The sequence below is a fragment of the Rhinolophus ferrumequinum genome, chromosome 21, assembly GCF_004115265.2.
Source record: "Rhinolophus ferrumequinum isolate MPI-CBG mRhiFer1 chromosome 21, mRhiFer1_v1.p, whole genome shotgun sequence".
Classification (NCBI taxonomy): domain Eukaryota; kingdom Metazoa; phylum Chordata; class Mammalia; order Chiroptera; family Rhinolophidae; genus Rhinolophus; species Rhinolophus ferrumequinum.
The window spans coordinates 50,824,318-50,845,334 of record NC_046304.1 but is presented as its reverse complement, the minus strand read 5'-3'; the positions used below and the strand labels follow the sequence as shown (position 1 = coordinate 50,845,334).

At 48.5% G+C, this 21,017-nt stretch overlaps 1 protein-coding gene across 2 annotated transcripts in view; it reads left to right on the top strand.

The window, feature by feature from the left end:
• SRP68 (signal recognition particle 68) overlaps positions 1 to 16,063 on the top strand; it is a 28,793-nt gene extending 12,730 nt beyond the window's left edge. For both annotated transcript variants that reach the window (XM_033090484.1, XM_033090483.1), the window contains 8 exons: positions 5,750 to 5,848; positions 8,157 to 8,221; positions 10,749 to 10,905; positions 11,522 to 11,616; positions 12,612 to 12,741; positions 14,271 to 14,346; positions 14,766 to 14,818; positions 15,241 to 16,063. In XM_033090484.1, coding sequence (XP_032946375.1) covers positions 5,750 to 5,848; positions 8,157 to 8,221; positions 10,749 to 10,905; positions 11,522 to 11,616; positions 12,612 to 12,741; positions 14,271 to 14,346; positions 14,766 to 14,818; positions 15,241 to 15,468 — 903 coding nt within the window. In that variant the 3' untranslated portion in view covers positions 15,469 to 16,063. The remainder of the gene's footprint in view (positions 1 to 5,749; positions 5,849 to 8,156; positions 8,222 to 10,748; positions 10,906 to 11,521; positions 11,617 to 12,611; positions 12,742 to 14,270; positions 14,347 to 14,765; positions 14,819 to 15,240) is intronic.
• Positions 16,064 to 21,017: the final 4,954 nt, after the last annotated feature.

Genomic DNA, 21,017 nt, shown 5'->3' with positions numbered 1-21,017 from the left:
ATGACTACCAATCTGTACTTCTCAGTCCCTTCGTTTTTGAAAGGATTATTCTCAAACTTGAGTTTTAGTATAGTTAAAAGGTTGACAACTGGAGATCCAGGTCATAGCCACCCCTTCTAAGGCAGTTCAGGATTGGCCAAAATTTTGGCAAGAAAAAGCAACGACATTATTCCAACCTTGAATAGATAAAAAAGATTTGAAGTCAGCCTGTGTTCCCACCTCATCTTCAGCGTGCATGTTTATATAACTAAATATATTCTATTTAATATCCATCTCTAATAGGCACAGATATTGGCTGGTGTACTTTTTAAAATGCTCTTTAATCAAAGCACATCTGTTATTGGATGTTTGCATTCTATATAGTTTTTCAGCACTAAATGATGGTGAGTGAATCTTTGTATAGATTTTTCCATATTTTGGATTACTGTTGCAGAATAATTCCTAAGATGAGAACACCATGTAGATTTAAAAATTTATACATTTGACCTCTTTCTTATTGAATATTAATTAATATTATTTCAATTAAGAGTTTTCAATCTTGATTTAATGCAGAAGAAGTTTATTTTAAAGCTTTTGTTTATTGTTAGGCACCTGCCCCAAAAAGTCAGGTGGAGGGAGAGCAAAAGAATCTCAATGTATTTGATAGTTTGGGTTTTTTCTTCACATGCTATGTTTTGTTAGGGTCTTTAGGATCCTTATTAATAAGAAAACAAACCTTCAATAAACAATTCTTTGCAATAATATAAAAGCTCAATAATGAAGATGATGCATTTTTGTGTTGTGATCACATTTTCTAAAGCTCTCCACCATCCATTTAAGCCCGTTTTCCTCTGTGTGTTACTTGGCTTGTTACTAAATTTAAAAACATACAAGTGTGTCTGCACACAAGGGTCAGAGCTTTCCCACTGCACATGTCTCACGCAGGTCCATGGATGGTTGGTCCAAGATTTTATGTTGAGCATAAGTCAGGACCGGGAGCCAAGGTTTCCTGCCTCCATTACTGCAGGCTTTCACTGCTAAGGGTAGCTGCTTCTCGGTCCCATTGGGTCGTCAGGAAACCTAGCGTAAGGCTTTTCCTGTACCAGTGAAAACTATGACGTGCAGGGACCCAAGGAACATTATATGGGTTTTTAGTTGCTGTTCCTCACGATGGAATGGTGTGTGCGAGTGTACGAGGAGTATGAATCAGAAGTTTGGAAGGAACCATAGGAGGTTTCAGTTTCAGACCTTTCAATTTGGAAAGATAAAGGCTGAGGAGGGAAGAATATCCGAAGCCTGTTAACATAGTGAATTGCACTGATTAATTTTCAATGTTAAAACCAACCTTGTATATCTGGGATAACCCCACTTGGTTATGATGTACTGTACTTTTGAGGTATGGCTGGATTTGATTTGAATACTTTAAGAATTTTGCATCTGTTTTCAATGAAGAATAGTGGCCTATAATTTTCTTTTCTGGTAATGTCTTTTTCAGGGTTTGGTGTCAGGGTTATACATACACACTTCATAAAACAAGTTTGGAGGTGTTCCTCCTTCCTTCTCTGTTTTCTGAAAGAGTTTATGTAATGTTGTTGTTGTTGTTTTTTCTTAAATGTTTATTATAATTCACCAGTGAAATTATTGGGACTGGAGTTGTCTGTGGGAAAGTTTTTTTGGGGGCGGGGAGGGGTATATAATTGACATACTAGTTTCAGGTGTACAGCATAATGCTTTGATATTTGTGGGAAGGTTTTTAAAAGTTTTAAAAGCAAATATAATTCCTTTACAAGATACAGGGCTATTCGGATTTTCTATTTCATCTTGTGTTAGTTTGGATGAGTTTTATTTTTAAAAGGAATTTGTTAATTTCATTTAAATTGTTGAATTTATTGACAATTGACAGATGATTTATAATATTCCTTTGTCATTTTACTGTTTGTGGGATCTGTAGTGTTACCTTCTATTATGTGCCTGGTTAATGTACTAGCTGGCAGTGAATGCAGTTATCTCTGGTTTTTAACAATTACACAATGCTTTAGGGTCACTTCTGAGTATCAGAAATCTTTATATAACGTAGTAGAATTAAAAGATGTAGATCAAACAAAATGTGTACTAACCCCAGGGAATCCTGGTAGGATTTTAACATTGAAAACAACTGAGTGCCTCATGCCCCCATCACACATATAGCAGATCTAGCTGGTAAATAAAATAAGTACAGTGTGAAAGTTTAGTTAAATCCTTAGCTGCCAGGTCCAGCACTGTAGCTGTTTAAATATCTGTTGAATTGAACCATGTTCATGAACCGTGGTTTATTAAATATGGAAAATACCCTTAGGCCATTTGAGATTAATCCCAAGAAGAAGCCCTTGGTGCCACTGAAAGGTGACTTGTCTGGCTGTAACAGGGGCCTTCCCTACCTTGCCAGGTCTCGTTCTCGTGCTGAGTTCTCCACCCTGGAAACCGAGAGCTGTGCCTTCGAGATACAGGGCTCTTCAGTTCAGTGTCTCCTGACATACCCAGTACTGGTATTTGCCACCTTCTACGCGCTGGCATGCAAGAATTTGGTAGTCCCAGCTTACTGGGTGCTTGTCGAGGTTTTATGACTTTAAATACTGAAACAGCAGTTTACTGAAAAGCATGGAAGGAAGAAATAATTCAGGGAGATAAAATATTCGACGGAAAACACTGGAGCTGAGAATGAATCAGCTGCCAAAATCCAGTTGCAGAATCCTCAGTCCCTTCAGCCCAGCTGGAAGTCTTCACGTTCTTGATATTGTCTTAATCATTTATTTCTGCTTTCCTTTATTAATACTTTATCTCCCTGAATTGTCACTGTGGTTGCGTTGGGAGGATGTTGTTTGGCAGCTCTTTCGGGAGGGCAGGCAGATTTCAAATATCTGGAGCTTTGATGATTCTTCTCCTCAACTTACGATTACTATTTTAATGTTTGAGTGGAAAGGAGACCACTTATTCTTCTCTTTTTTTAAAAATCTATGCTTAAGTGAGGCTTGTGTCCCCCCTTCCCAGATTTCCGTCTGTTTTTCTCCTAGGCCTCGGTGGCCTGGGCGAGGCTCGGTGCCCATCCCCTTGGTTCTGCGGTGGGTGTGGTGGAGAATGTGGTCCGACTTGCCTCGTTCGTCTCTTAGTCACTCCACCACCTTCCAACAACTCCTGGAGACGAGTGCAAACGATCTGGAAACTCGGTGTTTAATACCAGGGGGTCTCTACCTCAGGAACCGCAGCTGGATTTCCTCTGGGCCAGTCAGCCTTGAGGTGTGGCCTCAAGCCACATCCTGGGATGGGAAAAGCACCTCCTGGGGTGTTTGAAGTTTTATAAAAATTGCTCTAGAATATATTTGTTAGGACTGCTGAGTAACACATTCCTTCTGGGCGTAAGGTTTCTCTGTGTCCTGGGCGCACCTGGGAGGAGGTCCGGGCAGACCACAGGGCCGCTGCAGGGGCTTGGCCACGCGCGTGTTTGGGAGTGCCTCGTGGGATCAGCGGCACGCCTGGGAGTACCGCCTCTACGTATGGGAGGTCATCCTCAGTGCCGTCGTCCTTCCAGGATTGTCTTAGCCTCCAAGATAGGCTTGTAGAGTAAGAGTGTTAAGTAGCAAAACACGCTTAAGGCTTCCAGGAGACATTTGCTTGGCCCAGGAAGACTCATGAGAAGTTCTGCCCCAGAGATCAGTGGTCTCTGAGTCACTGTGCAGTGTGGGCGTCATAAGAAAAACAGCTGACTGAAATCCTCCCTTCTGATAGGCTTTTCCTGCATTGTGGTTTCAGACTTCTGTCAAATTTCCGATGAAACTTCGACTTTTGCGGAAGCAGTGGGAAAGTTTGCTTCTGCTCAGCGCCTTGATGCAGAGGTTTCCTTATTCAAAGGGAATGAAGGTCATATGTGGCCGGAAAGAGGTTTAGCAGTGTTTCAATTTTCTTATTTGAGCCATACCTTCCCTACAGGAAAGGAGACAGATCCTGTGTAGCTGGTAAAACAGAAGTTTACCCTTTTCTTACTTATACACCCATTGCCCCAACCGCCAAACCCCACCCATCTTAGAAAGGGTGTTGGCATATTTGCTGAATTGCAAAGGATCAGAACAGCTTGCTGATGATGGCAGTCTGGGGGGTGTGTGTGAGTGTGTATATGTGTATATGTGTGTGTGTGAGTGTGTGTGTAGGGGCGCGCGTGCACGCACACGCGTGCCAAATCTGTGCACGTATCTTGTTCTGGTTGTTAAACTATGATACGGCTGCCCCGTTGCACAGGATTTGTGCTTTGCAGAATTGGCTAGCAGACTTGATTAAATGATTATAAAGAGTCTTGCCAACTTGAGGTGCTTAATGGTGTTTTGTGTGAAGTGTGGCTCTGTAGAGCTGCACTGGCCAGTACAGTAGCCACTGGAACACATATGGCTAAATTGAAATGAAAATTTCAGGTGCTCAGTAGCCTCGTGTAGCTACTGACTATTGTGTCAGACTGTGCGTCATCGCAGAAAGTTCCACTGGACATGCTGCTCTAGGATTCAGTGAGTTAATGGTGGCTGTGTTTGCCCTTATAGATTTATAGAAGGACTGTGCCCCTGATTTGTTCCCAAGTTAGGGAACAACAGGGAAGTCAAGTGACGTATAAATAGAAAAGTATGTTTGATTTATGTTGGGTAATTCACAAGGAAGTTTTTTTTCCACACTGAAAACTAGGAGAAACTTAAGGGTTCTTAAGAAAAGAAAGGTTTTTCTTTAAACCCCTACCAACCATCTCTTAAAGGAGTGGGCACTACTGGGTTTTCTTGGGGGGCTTCCTTAGAGGTCAGTTGAATGTCAAGAGTTCAGATTGGATGTTAGTTTCTGGGGAAAGTCGAATATAATAATGGGATGTTGATGTTTTCATGTCCCAGTGGGTCTGCCAGTAACACAAGTTCCTCTCCTTTCTGCCTTCCGTCTATTCCCACCTGCTCAGTCGGATTCTTTAGAGCGATTATGTGGTATGGCAGGTATTCAGTTAATAAATCACCTTTCCCTTGTCCCAGCTGGCTAGCAGAGGGGTGACGCCCTGTGCTTGTGCAGAGACTGTCATCGACTGCTTGTCAGCCCGTCTGCCCGAAGAAAGTTCTCAGCGGGGCCATATGGGATAGCTGGATGCAGAGTTTCTGTGGTGAAGAGAACCTCGTGTGATATTTAGGAGAATACGTCTCTGCTCGGCTGTTAATTAGGAATGCTACCCACTTGCTTGGACCTAAGAGAAATCCAATATCTGCGAGTGTGTGGCTTACATTCGTAAGGGTGATTCTGCAGGCACGCAGTAGAGTTTAAGGCAGTTTATTCTGGAGGGAAAAAGGAAAAGAAACTTCTGGTGTGCTGTGCTTCAGTGTGATGTAGCAGTGCCCCAAATCTAGTCTGTAAGGCCCCTTTAGGGGTGCCAGGCGCAGGTCCTGAGCAGAGGTAGAAGCATTGGAGGAAAGTAGTAGAAAGTTTTATGATAGGAAAAAATTTGAAGCATCTGTTGCTGGATAGTTTCAGGCAATTCTACAGATATTTTTTCAGCATGTTCACTTTATTTATATACATGTAAAATTCCCATTTCCATACAAATAATGAATAAGACTCTAAGGAAAATCTTGTAGAGAATAGTAACAATTGAAATGGTCTCTGATTTGGGGCCTATTTTGTGTAGGGTGTGTAATGGGGAGAAGCTGTTAGCGCCTTTTCCCATCACAATACTATGGCTTACTCAAAAGACAACCTTTTACTGCATTCTGCCTTTGTTTAGGCTGAAAGTGAAGAAACCAAGGAGCGTCTGTTTGAATCCATGCTCAGCGAGTGTCGGGACGCCATACAGGCTGTTCGAGAAGAGCTCAAGCCAGACCAGGTAGGACCATCAGCTGAGCCGCCGCCGGCTCTTGCTCAGGGCTGACGTCGCCCTTGGTCTGTGTGTCTCGTTCCCAGGTGGGGTCCGGTGGCCTGAGTGCATTGACTCCTAGCCACTGGTTTTTCTTAAGTGTGTTGATTTGGCCAGCAAACAACAACAGGCTCTGGGCTCCCTCAGGGTGAGAAATTCTTTTCTCTCTATCCTGCTTCTCCTGGTGGTTCCCTGCATTACCTGGAGGCCTTCAGTCTCCATACCTCTAGGTAGACTTCTCCAGCACTCCCTTTTCTGATAAAATCACTGGGATTCACTCAGGCATCGGGGAGAGACCTCAGAACCATTTTTGCCTCTTCCTTCCCGATCACCAAAATCCTACTTACTCTCCCTTTGTAATTTCTCTCACTGCTTGTCCATTCTGCTCGTTTCAAACGAGCCTTTTGCCTGATGCCTCCTGGACTAGTCCCCTGAGTGCTTTTCCCATCTTGGCCTTGGTTCGGTTCTCCAGGCCTGCCTGCCAGCAGCACTAGTCCCTTCTCACTGTCTGATGCTGAAAACCCAGTGACTTCGCTGGGGCTAGAGCAGTGGTCTCCACACTTCTCTGTGATGCACCCCCATGAGTAAAACTGAGCATTTACCTCTGGTGTGTGTATTTGTAAATTAGATACCGTATTAGCCAACTGATTTGTAATATATAAAATGCATTAAAAGAAAGTTTTGGAAATGAGCTAAATATAAAGACAAGTTCTGGTTTCCTCCTCTACCCACACTCTTTGGGTTAAATGCACTCTACTGTAGAGACCACGGTAGCAAATGCAGTTCAAATTCCTTGAACCGCTGTACGAACCTCCCCCGTCGGTTTCCAGCCTCCGTTTCCAGCCTGTCCTTTGCTCTTTCCCTCTGCGTCCTCTGCCTCTAGCTGTTCGGCTCCTCGTTGTCTTAGTGCCTTTCCTGCTCAGTGCGTTCCTGACACTGGGCTCCTTGGCTCCTTCCCCTCACACCTGGCCTGTCTCTCCTCTCCCTTTTCTCCAGGCCAAGCCCCACCTGTTTGGCAAGGTCTGGCAACTCATAGCTCACCATCGCTAAGAAGCCTACTTACACCATCCTCACCCACAAACACCTTTCCATTTTCTAAATATCTCATACTTGGCAGCCAAAATCTTTGTTTGATGGTTAATCAAGATTGCCTTTTAACGTTCTGTGTATTATTTTATATTTGCCTTTTTGTTGTATTTTCTTCAAGATTATAAGCATCTTAAAAGCAACGATATAGTTTTTTCAGCACCTGCCATAGTACCTTGGGTATAAAATGATGAATAAATATTCGTTAGGCTGCAGTCACCTGTTTCCTTCTCCCATTAAGCTGCCTTGTGTGTGACACTTCCCTTCACCCACTTCACAGGTGCACACCGAACCCAGCCTCCACCATTCACCTGGGATTCACAGCAGTTGGGGGGCGTCTCACAGAATATAAGGAATATGGTAATAGTAGGGCATATTTGTTTCCTGTGGCTGCTGTAACATTACCCACAGACTTAATGGCTTTAAACAACACACATTATTATCTTAGCGGTGCTGGTGGTTGGAAGTCTAAATGGGTTCTGAGGACTGCATTCCTTTTGGAAGCTCGAGGGGAACATGGGGGAGAATTCATTTCTTGTATTCCAGAGAGTGCATTTTCTGGCTTCTAGAAGCCTCCTTCGTTTCTTGGCTCATGGCACCTTGCTCCATCTTCAAAGCTGGCAGCATAGCGTCCCTCTCTGACCGCTGGTTCAGTCTCGGTCTCTTCTCTATGTCGCTGACTTTCTTGCCGCCCTCTTACAAGGCCGCTGTGGTTACAGTGCACCTACCTGGACAATCTAGGCTAATCAAATGTCCTTAACTTCATCACATCTGCAAGGTCTCCTTACCAAGTAAGAGCAGCTTCACGGGTTCCGGGGTTCGGATGTGAACATCTTTGGGTGGCTGTTGTTCAGCCATCCACAAAAGGCAGGAGCTGAGAGCACATAGGATCCAACTTGGATCAAAGGCACAGACCCTAAAATAGACGGTGGGGTGTCTGTTGTTAATGCTTTGGGTCTGGCCCTGGGAGCAGTGAGCAGGAAGCCTTACTGGCCAGTACTCTGAATTCTTTTACTCAAGTTCAGATTTTAGATGCCAGTGGCAGCTGAGTGACCCTATTGTTCTAGAATGCGTCCAGTAGATCTTTGATACTTGAGGACCCCTTCCAGAGCACTTGGGGCTACACCATTGAGTGGGTCAGAGCCAAGGGCAGAATCAGCTGTTTTATCTTTACCTTTCTCACTGTGTGCAGAAACAGAGAGATTACACCCTTGAAGGAGAGTCGGGGAAGGTGTCTAATCTCCAGTACCTGCACAGGTAAGGGTTGTGGGTTTTTACTTTTTAAATACTGTGAAATACATAATTGGAACAAAAGAGTATATGTAATGTTTGTGTATGTTTTAACATGTCATTTAATATATGTATATATAGTAGATATGTTGTAAGAAGTCTTGGTATCTGGTAGAGCAAGTTCCCCCACCAGGTTTTTCTCCAGGCATATCGCACCTGCTTTTGTCTCTTTGCTCTTTCACAGACATTTCTAAATCACCTTGTTAGGCATAATTTTTTTTTTTTTAAAGTGTATCATTTGTTTCACAGAAGACAGGAGGAAGGAGGAGTGATATTTTTGGAACTTCCTGGGGAGAAATAAAATTAGTTGAGAAAACCACTTCTCATCAGATTCTCTTCTCTATGTGATCTTGAATTTTAATTAATTAATAATTTTTTAAGGAGGGCACAGCTCACAGTGGCCCATGCAGTGATCGAACCGGCAACCTTGGTGTTATAGCACCATGTTCTAACCAACTGAGCTAATTGGCCACCCCAGTGACCTTGAAATTTTAAAGTCTTAGCCACTTCTCATAACTTTTTAGTGAACCTGGACATATTTTCAGCCATCCTCCTGCTTCCTCCCTTTTTATAAAAACAAAACCACAAAAAAAGAAAAAAATCTTTTCTTTACCGTAATCTCCATTCTTAGGAAATTTGGTCTTATATGAATGTCAAATTGACTGCCAGATAACTCAGATGGCAGACCTATTGAGCAAGAATGGCCCTTCAATGTCCTATATTTCAACGTCCCTATGAGAAAGCTAAAGCTCCAGGAGGCTAAGGGACATGTTTGTAGTTAATAGGACAAAGAGCCGGTCAGGAGTTGATCTGACTTCTAACCTGAACCAGGCCCAGAACTTTCAGATTGTGAAGCCCCCCTGCCCTTGGGTCCATTCTCCCACCTTCAGATCTGACGAGTAGCGGGATCGTGGATTTCGGTTAGGATCCAGAGACCTCTTTGGTGAACCAGGAATCAGGTAGCTCTTGTATTTTAACAAAACAGTGTAAGGATGTATCTAAAGTCCTATACCACTTTGTGAATAATAACTACTTTGTTTGGAAAGCCGGATTTTTCTTCGGAGCTTTAAGAAAATCTGTCTCGTGACCTCCTTTCCCATTTCTCAGAAGCATCCACTTTTAATTCCTTTACCAAATTTTTTTGGTATTTATCTCCATGTCTCTAAATGCCATGTGTGTTGCTGCTTGTTGATTTGAGGGGTGTAGGCATTTTGTACTATTTCCACGGTAGCCGACTCACCTACTCCGTTCCTCTCCACCTGATCCTGCTGACCTGCCACCCGACTCGTAGGGGGACTTTCTCATCGCTGATACCGTGTCATTTTCTAAGAACTTGTTTGTGTTCTCTGAGTATTATTTTTTAAATATAATGTCTCGTTCTAATTCCACGCTCAAAAAGTCTCCCTTTATCTTTCTGGGGTTATTAACAGTAGTGTTCTGAAGTTTTCATCTCCCTGCAAAGCCTGGTCCTTCCAAGTCGCTTTTTTCCTCCTCTGAGTTTTGGCTTCTTCTCTGTTGTTAGAGGTTTTCCTTAAATGTCTGTTGATCCTCGTTCATCCCCTTGGGTAAAGCATGTGGCTTGTCTCGTGGCTCAGCACACGTGGCGGGGCTCGTTGGCTGGGGGTCTCACTCTAGGTATCCTGGCTCTGCCCTTCCACCAAGAACCCCAACTCCAGAATCTTGAAGGGTTTTTCTTGTGCTGGTCAGACCCCTGGAATACCCCAGGCCACTCTAGTGCTGGAAGCTAAGCAGGCGGAGACGACTAGGAGGTCTGCACTCAGAACACGACAGTCCTTTAATCCCCCTGGTTCCTTACGGAGTCCCTGCCCTCAGCTGTGCCAGTGTCCTCTGTATCCCCAGGCCTGTGTGTCCTTCCCCGGGGTTGTCTCCAAGCTCTGCCAGAGGAGGGTGGGAGTCCAGAGGCCTAAAGACTTCTTCGGTAGCGTTTTAAATAGTTCTCCTGTTTTTATCCCCAAATGATGGAGACGTGCCTGGTGGTACAGTTCAGACGAGCAGGTGCCATGCCGCCCTGCATGGCCTCCAGCATACACACATGGCTACTATTCACAACCACCCAAAGAGACTGCCCCTCACTGTTCCCTGCAGAGGGGTCATCAGAGTAGGAGCGGCTGTGGTGTGACCATGTTGTCCTTGTAACTAACTAGTCCTTGGTCCAGGAACCAGCTTTATCCATCTTCAGGACTACCTTGGGGATTAGGAGCGCTGTGGTTCTTATACAAAGAAACAGAGGCTGTTACTCAAGCTAAAATTAAATTTTGTCATGAGGTCTCATACTGGTCCCCTGCAAATTTGTCACTGAACAGCAGCCAGAATTGAGGGTCCCTCGAGCTTGAGGACCAGGCTGAATGGCTGTGCCATGTGACACGCCCTCACCACCTCGCTCCCCCTGCGTCAGTCCCTCCTTGTGGTCCAGTGTCTTCTCAAAACACCACTTCCCTGAGCATCACCCGAGCTGACATGTGGTGCATTCCAGCTACCTGACGTACATCAAGCTGTCAACGGCAATCAAGCGGAACAAGAACATGGCTCAAGGTCTGCAGAGGGCACTGCTGCAGCAGCAGCCGGACGATGACAGCAAGCGCTCCCCGCGGCCCCAGGACCTCATCCGGCTCTATGACATCATTCTGCAGGTGACCCTGATGACTGGGGCAGCAAGGGCCTGGCCTTTGCACGTGTTGGACACACAGTGACTTATCCTTGCATAGCGGAAGGGCTGTAGCAGCCAGGAGCTGTTGGTGTCCTGTTCTTGTAGCGCTTTAGCCGTCTGTGCCCCCGCTACTCAGATGTGTGGAGGTGCAGGCTTGTGCGCCCATAGGTTTTCACTGAGCACTACCGCTGGGGAACATCGTGACACCAAGGCCGTGCTTCTCGGCCCACTGGGAGTTTGCCAGTGAGCAGTTGTGAGACACGCACGCAAACACAGCGTCTGTGTAATGCCGGATGAGTGGGTGTCAAATGAAGGGGTGGGGCTGGCCAGGCCCCCACTAGCGGCGCTGCTCCGAGGCGTCTCTACAGGAAGTGAGGTGTGAGCCGAGTCGGAAAGGACAAGCAGGCTTGCAGATTCAGAGAGGAGGGTGGAGGTGACACCAGGTGTGGCTGCTGCCAGGCCACTTGCCCAGACTTTCCCCCGTTATTTCTAGCCCATGCTCTTTCTTTTCACCCTCGTCTGTTCTTACAAGGTCTTCTGTCAAAAACTCAGTCTGAGGCCTCCTCTTCATGAGTTTTCTTTTTGTGTCTGTTGTGCAGAATCTGGTGGAATTGCTCCAGCTTCCTGGCTTAGAGGAGGACAGAGCCTTCCAGAAAGAGATAGGCCTCAAGACCCTGGTGTACAAGGCTTACAGGTACGTCTCACTGGGGGCAAGGCTCTCCTGCTACCCAGTGGTTCCGGAAGCTTTGGGAGCATGTCCCGTCCCCTGGAAGACGGAGTCACTGCCTCTGGTTCCCTTGCCCGTGAGCACTGAACAGCCAGCCCAGCGTGTCCGAGGGGAGGAAACCTCGAGTTGTGCCCGGGAGCTTCCTGTGATCCTTGTTGGCTCTCGGAGAGGTCGGGGGAGCCGGAGAGCACGCGCATTAAATGTCTTCTCCCTCCACTTCACTCCTTCCTCCCGGTGGAAAACACACAGGTGTTGGAAAAGGTGTTAGTCAGCAGAACCAGAGCGGAACCTGAGCTGAACTGGGAGAAAGCTAAACCTCTGTTTTTAAATGACTCACATTTGTAACTTGGAAGTGCGCTGTGTGGCACAATGGGGTCTGGACAGAATGACAAAGTGGAGCCATGTGTGTAACTGCCTTTCCTTGCCTGGCACTCATACCCCAGCACTCTGATTCCCCAGGGTGCCCCGGCTTCGCCCACGTTGCCTCTCCTCCCAGCTCCTGTGGACCCTTCTGTCCTGTCAGGCCAGCGGCCCCCAGGCTCTGTTGATCCCAGTGGACTGGTTTCCATTAGGACGAGGTTTCTTGGATTTGGTTTTTGAAAACGAGATGGGCAGGGGTGAATGATTGTGACTCAGATGTGTGGGCGGTGCTGGGTGGGATTCCCAGAGGAGCCAGGCGCCATTCCTCCTTCCTGCCTGTCAGCCTTCTCCATGCGCCTCTGAGGAACTTCTGTGCAGAGTCAGCCAGTCAGTAAAAGCCAGTAGGTCAGTGGTGGACCTACTGTCCCCGCTGACAGCAGAGAGGAGTCTGCAGGTCGGCCTGGCAAGGGCACTGAGAATGTTGGGGTCTCCGGTGCAGTGACCCGCAGTTAAGAAACCTGTTTCCAAATTTAAAATTGCGCCCTAAACTGCAAGGAACGCCTTGCTTTAGAATTCTGTGGCTCTTTTCCCTTCCCCATCAGGTGTTTTTTCATTGCTCAGTCCTACGTGTTGGTGAAGAAGTGGAGTGAAGCCCTTGTCCTGTATGACAGAGTCCTGAAATATGCCAATGAAGTCACCTCAGATGCCGGGGCCTTCAAGAACAGCCTGAAGGTGAGCCGTGAGCCTCCCCTGGCTTCCACGCAGGGGGGGCGCTGTAGGGGCTGCCTCTCCTTCTCGGGCTGGTCCTGCCGGCTCGGCCAGGGGCCGTGCTGTGTCCCTCAGGACCCGAGAGCTGCAGGTTGTGTGACCCCTGGCGGTGATCCAGGCCTAAGGAGGACTCAGAAGGAAGAGGGAAAGCCATCGCTGTGGTTAAAGCAAACCTGAAGTACTGTTTTCACCCACAGTTGCATGTTGGAATCTCCTGGGAGAGTTTCAAAAGATGGGAGTGGGGCCCCCCGCCCCCAGAGGTTCTGGTTCTTAGTCATGTCGGGTCTGGGATGGGCATGGGGTTTTTTTAAAGCCCCTCGTTGATTCTGATGTGCAGCCAAGTTGAGAACCAGTGATGAAGACTTTCTGCCCAAAGTGCCCCTAGACCGGCAGCAGCATTGGGAGTTTGCTAGAAACACCAGGCCTGCTGAGTCAACATCTGCATTTCAGCAAGGCCCCCAGGCAGCCCACTGTCCATCAGAGCTCCTGTGCTGATCTGACTGGGTTCTTGAGTTTATTTCACTGACTGTTGAGTGACAGCTGGCTTTTTAAGCTTCTGGACTGCTGTGGCGATGCAGAGCTTCGTAAAGCACTGGCTGGACCAAGAATCCATGTCTTTCTTACAAGTGGAGACTGTAGAAAAGCCAACTACAGTTTATGATAATAAAACAATTACTGACGTGGTCAAGCTGGTGTGTGAGAGCAGCTGCTCCTAGGGCTCTGGCCATGTGTTTGCTCGGAACAGCACAACCTGGCTGCTGCCTTCAGAGATGTGTGATTCTGTCACAGCCACACCTGCAGGAGCCCCCCTGTGACTGGGAAGTAGAGGTGTGGGCAGAGGGAGGGGTGACCGGGGTGGCAGCAGCATCACAGTGGGGTGTCATTGGGATGTGGAGGAGACCAGTGCGATGGTTTCTCAGGAGAGAAGAAAGACGTTTTACGAATGCCCATCCTACCTAATGTGCTGATGGGTTTGGGAGGGGTGTCAGGAGTAGAGGCGTGAGGGAGCCGGCAGTCTCTAGACCTTATCAGATCACTCTGAATTCCGCCAAGTAAGACACCAGGCAGGAGAATGGCCTTGCGCTGGAGCCAGACAGCCTGGTTCTGAATCCCAGCTTCGCAGCCCTTGGGGGTGTGACAGGGCACATTTGTTTGGCCTCTCTCTGCTTCAGTCTTATCTATAAAATGGGTACAAACCTCAGGGTCATCGTGAGGGCGGAATTAACAATTATGTAAACGGCTGAGAACAACGCCTGGTGTTGTTCTGATAAATTTATTAATATTCTCATTAGTCACATTATTTCCAGGCATTATTACTTAAGCCATGCTTTAGGTTTTAGTTTGAAACAAGCTAATGTTTTTTTAATAGGGAGAACTGTTTAAAAAGTCTAAAATCCCAAGAAAATACCAGTGGGATGGCTTAACTCAGGTTAGTTTTGGTGTGCTTCTCTGACCGCCCGGCTTGTGAGTGCATGTTTTCTGAATCGTTGCAGGACCTGCCTGACGTGCAAGAGCTCATCACACAAGTGAGGTCAGAAAAGTGCTCTCTGCAGGCGGCGGCGATCCTGGGTGAGCCCTGTGTTCCCCTCTCCTCTATTCCTCCTCTTCTCTTTCACCCTCCGCCCCACATACTGCTGTTTTAAGATTGGAAGGGGCTGTTGTGGTTATTCCATAAGATTTTTATTTTTCCCATCATTCCTTCTGCCACATCAAGGCATCCAATTGTGTAGAAGAATTTAGAGAAACTGTTATAGTGTCCCTTGACCCTAATTGTATCCCTGCCAGCTTCACTGGCTGACAGCACTGGCTCTGGGGGTTACCGTGTGTGGGCCTGCTCGGCCTCTCGCCAGAGTTCGGGCCCCAGAGGCAGCGGGCTCGCAGGCCCACAGGCTGGCCCCTTGCCCTTGGGAGCCCACGTGGGATAGATATCATTTGTGACTGGCGGGTGCTAAGTCCCCGTCCTTACCGAATGCCTGTGACACTTTCAGATGCAAGTGACTCCCACCAAACAGAGCCTTCCTCCCACGTCAAGGACAGTAAGGTAAGTGTGGCTTTGGAGGAGTAGTCGGATTCAGGATGCAGTAGGACTGTACTGTGCTCATTGGTAGGACAGAGGACCCTTCGTTGCTAAGGAAGCACCCTACATCCCTCCCTTCTTTTACTCAAAGCCCGAACACTGCCTACGGAAGTTTCGCTCTGTCATCTAGACGGTCCCAGATGAGCAGGTTATTTAGGAAACTGCTACTGTGCAGAGTTGCACGCCCGGCAGGCCTGTACCCGGATCCCAGCCCACCCCTTTCTTACCCTCTTTCAGCTATAACATGGGGGCATGATAGCACCCCTCATGGGAGATTGTGGGGACTGCATGTGGCACGTGCAGGCCCTGAACTTGCACACACAGTGAGGGTTCCACCGTCCGTCTGCAGTTAACACCCGGCTTCCTCCCTTTGGTTTGACTTGCAGCCTCTGGTTGAACGGTTTGAGACATTCTGCCTGGACCCTTCCCTTGTCACCAAGCAAGCCAACCTCGTGCACTTCCCACCCGGATTCCAGCCTATCCCTTGCAAACCTTTGTTCTTTGACCTGGCCCTCAACCACGTGGCTTTCCCGCCCCTTGACGACAAGTTGGAGCAGAAGACCAAGAGTGGCCTCACTGGATACATCAAGGGCATCTTTGGGTTCAGGAGCTAACCGGGCTCTTCCTGGGGGGCAGGGGTGACTCTGCCTCAGTCTGTATTGTGAGAAAACCCCAGCAAGTTCCATGCTATTAAACCCAGGTCTGCATTGGCCCAGGGCGCGAGTGTCACCCCTCAGCCCTGCGTCCCTATGTCTGTGTGTCTGTGCACTTACGTTCCTAACCAGTATGCCACAGGGGCACCCTGTTGTCTTCTGGTTGATGTGTGCGGGGTCCCTCTGTCCATAACTCCTGGGGGAGGGCCACTGCCACCTGGTCCTGGGTGAGCTGTGATTCATACTGACCTTTGGTCAGTAACATGTTCGGGGAGGAGGTCCACACCAGGCACGGATGGGGGCTCAGCAAGTGTCGCAGGTCGTCAGGACCATGGATTTGTAACGACCTCTCCTGCTGTGAGCATCCAGAATCCCTTGAAAAGTTTGTTCATGACTAGAAAACATTGGCAACGTCACCCCAGAATTACAGCCAGCCTTATCCCCCTTCACCTCCAAGTAAAAATTAAGTTTCAAAACAAGCAAAGAGCTCTATTTTTAGAAGAAATATGTTACACTCAGAAATGATGAAAACAGATCTTATATTAAAAGGCAAAGACGCTGGAGACTCTGCCCATTTTTTACATGTCCTCGCTCATGTCTGGTCCCAGTTCTCTCCTTGGGGATGTTGTTGCACGGTCCTGTCCTGCCAGGCGTACCCCGACTTACTGGCAGTGCGGGTATGAGATGACAGACGAGAGAGTGTTAGAGCTCTGTTTCTCAAGTTCCCAGCCTATCATTTTCAGATGCCATCATAGTTTAATCAGTTTCCTTCTTTACCCCTTTATTTTTTCCTCAGTCACCTTTTTTTATTTCTATTATGGCATCAATAAAAAGTCACAAAAGCAATGCAAGAAAGCAAGGAATAAAAGTGATGTAAACAGGAAATGTTCATGAAACCTCTGACTCCCTTTGGCAATGGAAACTTGTCCCACAGGAAAGAGAAGGCACCATGGGAAATGCTGGCGTAGTGTGGTTCAGACATGGAGCCAGCTAGAGCGCCTTGAAGAGGTTGAGTGGTTAAAGACCTGAGAACGTTCTCTCAAGATGGAACCCACTGTGCATGGCGGGGCCCCTTGTCTTCCCACTGACTGGCAGACAGGGATTGCCGAAGTTAGGAGAGCATGGTGGGAAGACAAATCAGACTGAGAACTGAACATTATCAAGGGCTCTCAGACGCTCAGAGATGTGCACTCTGTGCCCCCCAGGATCTGCTTTGGGTCAAAGTCTCAGGAAACTGATTTTTAAATTTTTTTTATTGAAAGTCTCATAGTCTCTGCCACACAATTTTGGGGTATCCTCCCTCTGCCTAAAACAGGAAACTGCTGCTGTGCAGAGTTGCACGCCCGGCAGGCCTGTACCCGGATCCCAGCCCACCCCTTTCTTACCCTCTTTCAGCTATAACATGGGGGCATGATAGCACCCCTCATGGGAGATTGTGGGGACTGCATGTGGCACGTGCCAGCCCTGAACTTGCACACACAGTGAGGGTTCCACCGTCCGTCTGCAGTTAACACCCGGCTTCCTCCCTTCCTCCCAGGTGATCTTAGGTTGAGGTCTTAGATTTTGGTTCCAAAGGCTCAGCGCAGCATCCCTCATGGGCTGAGGGAGTATTGGGGGCACCCATCCTTTCCTCACCCTTCTCCAGCCCCTTGTGCACTTGGCAGCACCAGCATGTGGTCCAGGTTCTGCGCCTCCCCTGCTGCCTCCTGTGCCAACCTTGGCCACTGCCACCGCCAGGCTGTCCTCCAGCACCGTGGAGGCAATCCTCCAGCCTGCCTGTGCCACGTCTGGCACTGCGGGGAGGGGACCTCTTGTGGGAAGACGTCCCTCTGTCTTGCTCAGGGCCCTTCCAGCGCCTCCTCTTCTCAGTGCCGGTATCAGTCATCCTGATGGCAGCTCTGCTAAGCCTTTTCCTTCTCGTGGCCATGCCAGATACTCCCTTCCTTCTGGTGTCCCTGCTGGCTGCTCTGACTGGTAGTGGCTGTTGTCAGCCAGTGAGGCTGTGACAAGACGTGTTTAGTATTATGCGTACGTATTTACATGAGAAGACAGCTGGCAGAGCCGAGGTCTCCTGTTAGCTCGCGCATCCCTTCACCTAGGATCCCTGGACATTAAACAGATGGTGTCATAGGGGATAGAGCTCCAAAAGCAGGACTCCATCCTGTCCTCAGGCCCGGGAAGTGGCTCTGGCCTCATGGGAACGGGTTCAGAGTCAGGTCCTGGGTTGATTGATTCAACAGTGGAGCTGCCGAGCCCGCATGGCCTTTCCTTCCCAGGGAGAGGAGATGCAGTGAGGTCTCCATATGTAAGAAATGGACGTGGAAACTGTTTTCAGGGCGTCTTCCCTGCTGGTTGGGCTCATGTCCCTCCCCCAAGATGGGCTGTGATATGGTCAGCAGGTTTTGACCCGACGTGAGTCTTCTGTCTGCCCAGATCCAGAGTAGGAGGAAAGCTCAATTCAGTCTGTATTTTTAAAACATGCTGTGGGCTGCTGTGTTAATGGTTTTTATTTTCCTGTCTGCCGGATGGTGATGGTCTTTATCTGCAGAAACATTAGAGGTAAAACGCTGGCTTTAGTTACTGGGCTAATGCTCAACATCACATTGAAAAGACAATTTAGCCAAGTTTGCCTTTAACTGTTGGTTCTGTTTAGAAAAAAGGAGCGTGAGGCCGCTGGGTCTGGACAGGTCCTTCACTGCTCAGTCTCCTGGTTTTTTACGTCTTTTCATAGGCATTGTTTTGATATACTGTCCAGTTTTACATTAAACCAAGTAAGAATTCTTGGATTCCCCGTTTGAAAGGAAACACTTCTGGGCTTGGTTTCATCTCCTTCACCTGGTGGCAATCTAAGCCTTTCACCGTGGCCGTGAGGTGACAACCTGGGATGGCAGTGTGCCCCTCCACCTACAGTGGGCCTGGACCGTCGTCGGCCTCTCCTCCCCAAGCTGAGGCGAGGGCCCCTGCCCCCCGGCCCTGCCGGGAGAGGAGCTGGACTGAAGGTGGGGCTGGGTTCTGCCTGTTCACTGTCATACACTCGGCATCATTAATTACACACAAAGCTCACTGATCACAGACTTCTAAACAGCTCAGTGCTGTCTGCAGCCTTGAAAAGCCTGGAACCTTCAGAGGTCTAGGAAAATGTCCAAAGATAGCAAAAATATGTGTTGGTTCTATTATTTTTTTTTTGAAGACACTTGTTGCTACAGAGGAGATGGAAACCAGATTTAGCTGTAAAATTTATTAATGTTCCAAAGCAAAGAGATAAATTGGAAACTGCATCCTGACACCAACTGAAAGAATCTAGCCTGTTGGTCTGTTGGACGTTAGAGACGCTGTTTGCATGGAGGTGAGGGCAAGAGCACACGCGTGTCAGGCACAGCCCCTCGCTAGAGGGGGTCTGCCCTCCTTTGAAGCACCACCCAGCACAGTAAGGGCTCCAAGTATTGTTAGTTGGTACAAGTCAAAAGGAAACATAATCTCAAATGACAAATACTGATGGAATACTTGTGGGAACCTTTTGTCTGACCTTTTCAAACTGTGAAGAGATTGATCTAAGGTGTGTTTTTGTCTTTGCTTTGGGGGCAGGATGGTGACAGCCTTGGCAGCACCGTTAGAAGCCCGCAGAAACACCACCCCTGGGCACTGCTTTCCTTCCTCGGCCATACCCACCGTGTGGTATTGTGTTGGAAAGGGGGCCTTGCCTCTCGGTGGTCCCTTGTCCAGCAGATAGTTTTGTTCACCCCCATGAACCGCAACGATGTGTCCTCATGCTCAGTCTGTGGTTGAGACCCCTCACCACTTGAAAAAGAACTACATCCTTTTTATCCTTTTCTCTAGGCTGCACTTTTCCTAGAGATCGGGCACGAGGCAGTGCAGCTACGACAGACAGGTAACCGGACCCCTGACAGATGGTAACATGAGTGAGCTCTGTCATCTGTGGAATGGAGGGCGTAAGATGAGGGAAAGATGTGCAGAGGGCGTAGTACCTCGCAGGAACGTGACAGGTATGAATTGCCTTCCGTCCACTCCCCCATGGATGGGAGCCAGCATTGGAACCCCATGCGTCTCCCTCCATGGCTGCCCACACGTCCTGTCCCATCGCACCAGAGCCCTAAGCCCTTTCCTGGCTCTGACCTGGAGCCTTGTGGCAGGAGCTTCTGCGTAGGCGCCGAATCTGTAGAAAAGTCTTTTCCTCGCTGTAGCCTCCCAGCGAGGAGGTTCCCCTGGACAGTCTGAGCCCAGAGTCCGGTGAGTGTGGGCCACTGTGCCCTGAGCTGGTGGGGCCAATGCCGCTGAGAGGCGAGGAGACCCTTCTGTTCAGAGCTGGCCGCCTCCTTTCTCTAAGCAGGCCCCACTGCCTTTGTCTTCTACCCTTCCCAGAGCTGAGGCCTGCTACGTCTAAGCAATGTCATCAGGGCAAAGGTTGAGCCTAAGGAGCTGGCCGTGTGTGCTTTCTAATTTCCTGGCAATAAAAACTAATTAGGAAGGCCTGTCTCAGCTATGAAGACTTAATTAGTTTTTGTGTGTTTTTTTCTGTTTGTTCATTTTATAAACCTTTATTTTCCTCAGACCCGTGAATGGGGCTGAGTAGAACTTAACCCCTGCTGTTTTGGTACAGCCAGTATAACTAGCTGCCGTGCTGGCTGTTGACCTTGTGAGGACACGATTAGTTAGCCGCCTCCATCAGACCTGAACTTCTCCACAACAGGGCCACAGGTCCCCACACCTAGCTATTAGGCTAGTTGTTGTCTTCCAGGTGGCAGAGAGGCCCAGAGCCCTTAGGCAACTTGGGACACCTATAGGTCCAGAAGTTGCTGAATGAGAGTGGGTGGGCCATAGACTTCTTGGAAGCAGGGATGTCTTGTGCCACGGGCAGCTGCTATGGCCTGGAGGTGTGGGCTGGACCAGTATTGGTCCCACAGGTGAACTGGTACCACCACAGTTGCTCAAGGCTAGGGAAAGTAAAGCATTCCTAGGGAGTGACAGGTACTCAGGCAGCCTTGACCTTGCCCTCCCAGTCAGACTTGGAACTTGACTCCTGAGGTCCCCTCTATGTCCTCCGTCTTGCCATTTAGTGTGGGGCACCCTACTCTTGATACAGGCAGGGTTGGTTTGGTTTGTTTGAGTTGCTTCCTCATTCTGCTCTGGTTAGGCAAGCCATGGTCCCCTGCTTCTCTCCAGGACGACCTGTGAATTCCTTGGGCTATAGCCTCTGCCTTCCCCAGCACGGACAGAAGGAGGCTCACCCCCTAACTTCCCTGTCCTCCAGCCTTGGTCCTCTCGTCCCAGCTGGTGGCGGCACCTTCGCTCCTCAGCAGCCCGAGGAAGTGTAAGGCAAGAGAGGTTACCTGCCAGCTCGGCTCCAAGGGACCGGTGGCAGAGCTTTCGTACACACAGGGCAATTTCCTGAGATGGCAAAGCTTGTCCTGACCAGGGAGCACATGGGGGGTGAGGGGCTGGCAGATTGTGGCTTGCAGAGCAAAGCAGGCAATTGCCACCATGTGCGTCAG